The following is an 8,887-nucleotide window of genomic DNA, read 5'->3' as shown; positions in this document are numbered from 1 at the left end:
TCTTCTTCTTCTTCTTCTTCTTCTTCTTCTTCTTCTTCTTCTTCTTCTTCTTCTTCTTCTTCTTCTCCTCCTCCTCCTCCTCCTCCTCCTCCTTCTTTTTCTCTTCCTCCTCCTCCTCCTCCTCTTTTCTTTTCCCTCTTCCTTCTTCTTCCTTCTTCATTTTCTTCCTTTTCCTCTTCCCCCTCCTCCTTCTCTTTTGCAAGTAGAGTTTGGGATGCTAGGACTGGATCTGATTTATAGTTGTTATTTAATACAGAGTGAATGCCACCCTGACTGATCCTTTCTTGGTTCTTTGACATTCTAGCTTTCTTCTAAATTATCTTTGAACAAACATGAAATGGAAAAGGGGTACCCACTTCACCTGCCCAGAATGGCCAGTACACATGTGAACTTCTGGGTGCCATTACATGCACTGAAGTTGTGTGCACATACTTATGTTGGCTCAGGAGCTGGCAGGACTCCCTGGTTTCTGCTGAACAGGCATGCATTCAAAAGCATAAAATAGACAATGATTCTTGAATATATTTCCTTGGCAATGATAAAATTCTGACTTCTGGATTGTTCCAACTCTGTGGTTGAAGACTTTTTATCAATTTTTCTAGCCCCAAAGATACTGTAGCCACACTCTGTTCTAAGCACTTTACAAAGAAATACCTGTTAGTTCTCACAATTATTTTTGACATGGACTATAACTATTATTCCTACATACCTATGGAGAAATTGAGGCACAGAGAGGTTTAATGGGCTGCTCCAAGTCAGACAGCTAGCAGGAAATGATGTAGTATTAAAACTCAGGAAGTAGAGCTCCAGAGTCTTGGTTTAACCAACTCTATTGTATCTTCCCCATTCAGATGTCCACATACAGAAGATACAACCATTCAGGTGACAGAGAATGGCGAGTCCTCTCAGGCCCGATTTTCTGTTCAGATGTTCCGGTTTGCAGGAAACTCCGACCTTGTCTACCTTCACTGTGAGGTGTACCTATGTGACTCTACGAGTGAACAGTGTAAACCTGTGAGTCATAAGCCCTCCATAACAGCCAGCTTAGATGCCCATCTCTATCATCAAGACATTTGGCCACAGGCATAAAAGAAGACATGAATTTGCGATGCTTTTCTATCTTAACTTAAGGGCACAGAGCTGCAAGACAGAGTGGGCAGGGCCAGTCAGGACACACAGTCTACCTGACACTTAGGAAGCAGTGACTATCTCAAGGTTCTTGGCTGATAAACTGACCTAATTTGCAAGCTGCAAGCATAGCTGTCAAGAAGAGGAGCTAAGCTTTCAGCATTATGTGCAACTCAGGTGTTTTAATGTATTCAGTCAGGCTGGGATGTGAGCACCTATCTCCTGTATGAGGCAGAAGGATGCTCTTTTGACCTGACTGCCCACATCTCATGCCAGGATCACATTCTACCTTCCTCTCCACACTTGAGTGATTTTCTGTGTCATTTTCCCCCCACAGACCTGCTCTGGTACTAGATTTCGAAGTGGGAACTTCATAGATCAGACCCGTGTCCTGAACTTGGGTCCCATCACACGACAAGGTGAGAGATCTACGCTTCCATCATGCCTCTGAATTGGGGAAGAGGCAAGGTGGCATAGCCTAGCTTCTTGGGTCTTACTGGGAACTGAAGAGTGAGCATTAGTAGATTCTCTGGGCATAAGATGGGCTATCTGCTGCCTTGCTCCTTAACCAACTGTAGAGGACTCATTCATTGCAGAGACATGATTTGGTGCTTACTGTGGTTTAATATCTTGTGATAGTAGGGGGCATGATGTCATCTAGATGTGTAGAATTGCAGTTGCCTTTATGCAGAAAGAACATGTACACAGAGTTTGGAGCTGTTCTGATTAAGGAACCAGACCCAGTCTGGTGATGGGGAAAGACAAAGGAGAAACTGACCTGTTAGGAGAACTGAGGGAAGCTAGGCCAGTGGTGTTGGATAAACTCTCGTGGGTGGGGCTAGCCCTGAGGGACCTTGTAGATCATGATATGGTTTAAGCCATTCTTCTGAGGCCAATGGGAGTGGGGCTCTAGAATGATCAAGTTCAGGGAGAGGTGTGGTCAGATTTTGGTTTCAGAAAGATGACCTTAGCTATGCAGGTGGAGGGAAGCTTATCTCAGTTTCCTTGAGAGTCACATACCTCACTTCTCATCTTTCTGTTTTGCCCAAAGGTGTCCAGGCCTCAGTGTCCAAGGCTGCTTCCAGCAACTTGAGTAAGTTTAGGTTCTTTCTGTACAGTTACTTGCCCCATGATATCCCTCTGTGGTTTCTATCTGGGGTTCTGAGTGGACGGCATAACCTTAAGAGCCTGAGCTGCCATGAAGTGATTTGTCTTGGAAATGTATAGACATTGGTCTGTATGCATGCACACACTGATCTTGTCTCACAGTAGTGTGCAGAAACAAAGGCATAACCCAACATCCTGAGAGAATGCAGTAACCAGGTATATTTGCACACATGCACATATCTCTATGATATCACACACATTTAAATATGTATGCATACTTGTATGTATCTGCATAGACACAGATCACACCTATCTACACAAGCATACTCATATATGTATGCACAAACAACAATACTCATATCTGCACACAGATAACACACATATATGTACACAAACGGTTGATACTCATATACCCACAGATCACACACATTCACATCTTCACACACATTCAAGGGAATACAGAGCACACATACTCACATCTGTACGTGAATCACAAATGTTCACATCTGTACACACTCCTATCTGTGTACAAACCATACATGCTTATATCTTCACGCATACTGTACACCCTCATATCTGCATATAGACCAGGCACACTCATATTTGTACACATATCACAATATTCATATATGCACATACAGATCACATGTGTTTGTATCTTTTTACACAGATGTACACACAGCTGCAGTTGCATGCATGCATGTTTGCTGCTCAAGCAACCATGTATATTTATCGCAAGCCTGTTCCCAAGGATATGTACATCTGCCCTGCCCTTTTCTTGGCACTTCCTGAAGCTGAGGATCATCTCTAACACCTTCAGGGGCTGTTCCAGGTTACAAATATTTGCTGAGGGCCACTATTTGCCAACTGAGCCAGACAAACAAGAACTTTTTATTTTCTTCAGGCCTCAGACCACAAAAGCCAGAAAGTGATGACATTTCTGTGGCCTTTCTCTTATGCCTGCTGCCTTATTTGACACTACAGATAAAAATTGAATCCACATAACCAATGCCTTTCCTGTCTTGTGGAACCTGGATCTAAGAGAGCTGTTACACCGACTTAGTGCTTATCATAAGTTCTGTACCACTGAGCTCAGAGCTGGAAGGTTGTGGTGCTCCTATGACTTAGGCTTGTCCTCGGTGACTAGCCTCCAGGGTCTCTGGGATGGTTGAGTATGTTAGGTACTAGAAGAGAGTCCACACCAAGTGTCTTCCTTCTTGGCTATTCTGTGGGAAAGTGTTGTATGTTATTCTGCACAAAAGCATACCAGCATGAGCCATGTCCCTGTATTTGTTTACCTTTTAGGGCTCCTGAGCATCTGGCTGCTGCTGTTTCTCTCAGCCACTTTGACCCTCATGGTTCAGTGATGAAAAGCAGAAAACCTGGTGTGGCTCCCAGCTCACTTCCTGCTGGCCAGGAGTGGGGATGCAGGCTGGTTATCAGCCAGGAGAGAGGGAGCTCACACCACCTCCAGCTTGCGTGTACTCTTTCTTTAATCCTCACCATCAAAAACAAGTTGGCATCTTTCAGTGCTGCTCTTCCTTCAAATGGGACTATGTGATATGTACGAAGCCCCTGTCTCCTTAAGAAATGTGGCAAAATAATAAGTTTAAAGTATCAGGTTTTGGAGTCATTAATTCAAGTCATCACAGAGCACACAGTTGCTGTGAGCACTGTCTGTTGTGCTGGAATTACATGGTGGGAATAAAACAGATCCTTTCTTCTATCTTTATGGACTTCACAGTTGCTCCAAGAAACTAGGCTCACAATGTATATGAACTTCACCTGTCCATCAATTCATGTATACATCCATCCTTTCACTCAATAAACATTTGCCAAGCCACTAATGTGCTAATTACCAAAATATGCTGGAGATAAAGCAGTGAACATAGGCAGTGAGCAATTGCAAAAGCTGGCAGAGACTTTAACAGACAACAGGAGCTGGCTGATTCTTTGCAATGGGGGCAACCCTGATGCCCTCATCGGACACAGTTGTATTTTTCAGAAATGCATTTTGAGGAGTCCACATGTTCTAGGTCTATATTGGGTGTTAAGAAACACTAGCAGATGAAACAGAGCCAGTCTGTGCCTTATAGATCTCAGGTCTTAAGGAAGAGATGTAGAAGCAGTGGCAGGTGTCATGTGCCTCCTTTGGGACTCTTGTTCACTGGGCTTTTACTTGCCAATCCTACAGGTGTAGGCCTTTTCTCAACCTTCAGCAGCAGGAGAGAGCATACCCATTCACCTTTCATTGGCAGAGAGTCATTGTGAGCCTTCATCCATGAGCAGGTCCCAGATACCCAGCGATCTCAGAAATCTCCAGAGAAAAGGTTACCAATGCTGATGGGAACTTTTTTCTCTGACCCAGCTGTTCCCTGGTCTCCCATCAGATACCAAGGAAAGTCACACTTTCGAGTCTGAAGCGAGGGCTGCTGGGACAGTGTGTCTTATGCTAAGAGCTCTTATCACACACAGACATATACAGAATGTGCAGGTCTCTTGCTGTTATACAAGAGCTGTGCAGGTAGACCTTAGGCCGGTCCAATGCTGCCCCATGCGCAGTTAGTCTGTGGTCAGCTTGGACGGAGTGACTCCAGACAGTATGGTCTGTGTTGTGACTTGGGAGCAGCAGCTCCTGAAGAGAAGAAGGTCTAGGCCATGGGAAACAGGAGCAGCAGCTAAAGACAAAAGCTGGATGAGGGGCCGAGGAGGAATGTCACAATGACGTCTTTGCCCCTTTTCTTTGCCTTACTTGTTTTTTATCTGCCAGCTACACATCTCAATGTATCCCTTAGATATTCTGGGTACTTTTACAGTAATGAGGAAATAGGAAATTACCAAAATAGAGCCATTTGGTAAGGAAGATACTTTGAAATAATAACCATGAAATGTGACAAGGGGTGGGTGACAATCACTGGGGAGGAGGAAAAGGGCAAGGGCTGAGTAAGAGTATAACTGGAGTATTGTCTCACATAGAATGACAGGGGACAGTCTCTCTGACAAGCAGAGGCTGAGAGAGCGAAGGACTGAACCTTTGGCTGGGGACAGCGGGTGCCAATATGCTGAACCTTGTGTCTTTCCACCAAGGCTGACCAACACCTGTACACCGAAAGCATGATTTATGAGAGGAAGCCTACCCTATACATTTGTTTTTACCCATTCATTTATTAAACAAATGCTTTCACAGTGAAGATCAAAATCCCTGTTCACAAAACGCCTGAAGACTCAATGGGCAGATTAATTATCAGGCAAGCAAGTGTGATTTGAGTTGTCTTTGAGAGGCCTGGGAACAGAACAGAGGGTCAGACAGGATATAGGTTAGAGAAGGCTTCCTGGCAGAGGTGGTGAGCATGAGGCAATCTGGACAAGGGGAAGATTATACAAGCATTTGGGGTATGAGAAAGAGCCCAGGGAATCTGGCATTGGTTGGAAGCAGAGCTGGTACAGTGAAGTAAGAAAAGAAGTAGGAAGTGTAGAAAAGGTCAGATCCCTGGGGGAACAGAATGCTGGGGCAAAGGATCACATGGGATACAGAAAAAACTGCAGAAACAAGGGGATCAGAATGAAAGCATGGAGACCCATAACCAGTACCAAAATCACCCCCTCGTATGACGGTGACCAGAGCTTGGATTGGTGAAGTAAAAATGAAGAGAGCATTCAAGACGTTTGAGATGTAGGAAGTCAAGGTGTAGAGCTTCCTAGAATTGAGGCCTGAGGAGAAAGGAGAGAGTCAAGCCTCCAGCTCGGAAGATGGGGGGGGGGGGCGGTGCTACCCATCAGGGTGGGTGGTAGACATAAGGGGAGTGGAGTCAGGGGAGCTGATGAGTTCAGATTGGAAGCTGTTGAGTTTGGGGGACCCTCAAGTGTCTGAACCTAGGAGGAGAAGCCAAACAGAAACTGGGGACTGGCTATGAAGCTCAGGAGAGCCATCCAATCTGGGGCTCAGCCTATGGGTGAATTTGAAATTCTGGGTTATAGTTTGAATCTGAAATGGTCTTCACAGGTTCCTCTTTCCAATGTGTTTCCCAGATGCTGGTATTATCTGAGATACTGTGGAGTCTCTAAGAGGTGGGGTGCAGCTGAACAAAGTAGATCACTTGAGGGCAGACCTTTCTAAGTTAGGCCGGAGCCCACATCCTTTCCTGCTCTCTACTCCTGATTTTTCATGATGTGAATAAAATTTGCCACAGGCTCCACTGCCATGGACTGAACTGTGCACTCTGGTCTCTGCCATGATGGACTGAAGCCCTCTGTCATGGTTGGTTTTCTGTCAGCTTGGTACAAGGTAGAGTGAGTTATCAAGGAAGAGGAACGTCAGCTGAGAAAATGCCTCTGTAGTATTGGCTGGGAGAGGGAGAATCCAGTGTGTGTGTGTGTGTGTGTGTGTGTGTGTGTGTGTGTGTGTGTGTGAGTGGAGCCCCTGGCAAGTCAACTACATCCCAGGAGAGATTCACCCTTCTGAGAATATTTGGGCAATAGTAATTGGCCTCAGAGGTAAAAAGAGATACCAAGTTGAGTGCACATGGGACAGTGGGGTTAGATATTGGGAGACTTGGGGAAGGGTCAGAATCTGAGCAAACCTTTAAAGCTGTTCTCACAGTTCTGTGCTGGCCAGTGCCTAGGCTACTTGTTTTAAAGACTCCGAGGAGAGAGTACCCCAGTGCTGATATTGTTCAAAAGCCTTGGACATCTCTTTTCATCCCTTTCTAAGCATTCCATCTAAAATTGGGTAAACTCTGTGTGCTAAGAACGGGGAGCTCTCAGACTTCCTGCCTTCTTTCCTGCACATCCCTGGCCCCAGGAGTCAAGCAGAACTGTTCTAATCCAATTAGCTAGGAGCCGGAATTGAACTGGATATCCACTGAGCAAACATGCTCATTTGCTTTCTGTCTACTTTGGTCATTTTCGCTTCCTTCTTATTAGTGTTTGCTCTGTGGGAACAAGCATGACATTGGCTTTGTGGGTTTACTGGAGGATCCGATGTGAGAAAGTAATGATCGCAGGGTATTTATTGACTGCGCCTGATATAGCCAACCTTAAGTACATATTACAGTTGCTTACGGAGAAACGTTCGTGTGAAACAGCACCTCTGGAAGAGTTTCCAAGCCGGTGGCACAAAAGCCCTTCTTTCACTACCCTTGATGGTCAATGGCTTATCTTACCTGTGTTCATAAAGTCCTAGTGCCTGGGAACTTAGTGCCAGTCCTACCTCAGCACCAATCATGAAGAGCCACATGGGTGGGGAGTGTCAGTATAAAGGAGGCAGGCAGCAGGTTATGTTACCACACTGGGCAGGGGAGGAAGGATACCCTGGGTTCTTCTCTTATGGTAAGTCCTGCTCCTAAGCCCGGCAAGATTTAGTCTCCCTTGCAGGTGAGTTTAACCTTCTTTGTGTATTGGACTTACTAGGGCAATCTGCAAACTTTCTTAACCCAGAAGTGACTCTGGACCTTAACCCTTGTCAATTGTTCCTCAGCTCAGTCAGTTCATAGTCCAAGTCACCTGCTGGTTAGTCAAAGGTGTCCACTTAGGTTGGCATCTCTAAAAGCATAGTCCTGGTTACTCCTCCGTCTCTGTTCTCTCATAATGTATTCATGATACTCCATCAGAAACAGGTTTGCAGCCCCAAGTTACATCTTTTAGAGGCTGCAGGAAACCATCCAGAGGTCCCCTTTCGGGGCACAGAAGGGTAAATGTCACTGAAGTCAGCAGACATTTTTGTCTTTCTATTTCTTGTTTACTTGTTTGCTTGCTTATTCCTTCAATTAATTATTTCATCATGCAATTGTTTTTAATTGGGAAGCCAGTGGTTGCTCTCTTCTGTACAGAAAGAAAGGGGCTTAGAATTCAGTCTACCATAATGCTGCACTTGTGAACTCTCAGAGGGTGTTAGCAGAACCTGATGCATATATATATAGTGAAGATAGATAGAACTCTCCTCCCTAGGTACCAATAATCACTAGAATTCTTGCCTTCAATTTCCAGAGAGTGTCTACTGCAACCTGTGCAGGGACTTTGCAAATACAGCTCTTGAACACTCTGCAGCACTGACCCACCTTTTGCTAGCTTGCTATGGGTTTCTTCTTGGAAAACCCCTATTCCCATCCCACTCCATTTCTGTATGTCATGACAATAGTTTGGGTTCTGAGAACATGGACCTATTGCCATATGTTGGTCATGTGTGTCCATATTTTCAGAGGCACAGCTGTATAAATATTGTCTGGATTATGTACTCTTTTCTTTCTTTCTTTTTTATTAGATATTTTCTTTATTCACATTTCAAATGTTATTCCCTTTCCTAGTTTTTCCTCCAAAAATCCCCCACTCCCTCCCCTCTCCCCCTGCTCCCCAACCCACCCACTCCCATTCCTGGTCCTGGCATTCCCCTATACTGGGGCATAGAGCCTTCACAGGAGAAAGGGCCTCTCCTCCCATTGATGGCCGATTAGACCATCCTCTGATACATATATAGCTAGAGCCACAAGTTCCACCATGTGTTTTCTTTGATTGGTGGTATAGTTCCAAGGAGCTCTGGGGGTACTGGTTAGTTCATATTAATGTTCCTTCCATGGGGCTTTGGTTCCCTTTAGCTCCCTGGGTGTTTCTCTGGCTTCTTCATTGGGGACCTTGTGCTCTGTCCAATGGATGAATG

At 45.1% G+C, this 8,887-nt stretch overlaps 2 protein-coding genes across 3 annotated transcripts in view; both read left to right on the top strand.

Moving 5' to 3' along the window:
- Nucleotides 1–4,082, top strand: part of Umod (uromodulin) — a 14,858-nt gene extending 10,776 nt beyond the window's left edge. Inside the window, exons 8-11 of the mRNA XM_029547947.1 lie at nucleotides 852–1,014; nucleotides 1,466–1,547; nucleotides 2,180–2,221; nucleotides 3,541–4,082. Coding sequence (XP_029403807.1) covers nucleotides 852–1,014; nucleotides 1,466–1,547; nucleotides 2,180–2,221; nucleotides 3,541–3,602 — 349 coding nt within the window. The 3' untranslated portion in view covers nucleotides 3,603–4,082. The remainder of the gene's footprint in view (nucleotides 1–851; nucleotides 1,015–1,465; nucleotides 1,548–2,179; nucleotides 2,222–3,540) is intronic.
- Nucleotides 4,083–7,519: 3,437 nt separating this feature from the next.
- The window catches only part of Gp2 (glycoprotein 2), a 16,247-nt gene continuing 14,879 nt past the window's right edge, over nucleotides 7,520–8,887 (top strand). Inside the window, exon 1 of one of the 2 annotated variants that reach the window (XM_021211150.2) lies at nucleotides 7,520–7,608. Coding sequence is in view for 1 of the 2 variants with exons in the window: in XM_021211140.1 (XP_021066799.1) it covers nucleotides 7,561–7,563 (3 nt within the window). In the remaining variant the exon portion in view is untranslated. The remainder of the gene's footprint in view (nucleotides 7,609–8,887) is intronic. The other variant, XM_021211140.1, reaches the window with a different exon arrangement.

The sequence above is a fragment of the Mus pahari genome, chromosome 1, assembly GCF_900095145.1.
Source record: "Mus pahari chromosome 1, PAHARI_EIJ_v1.1, whole genome shotgun sequence".
In the NCBI taxonomy this organism is placed as follows: domain Eukaryota; kingdom Metazoa; phylum Chordata; class Mammalia; order Rodentia; family Muridae; genus Mus; species Mus pahari.
This window is presented reverse-complemented; position numbering and strand designations above follow the sequence as displayed.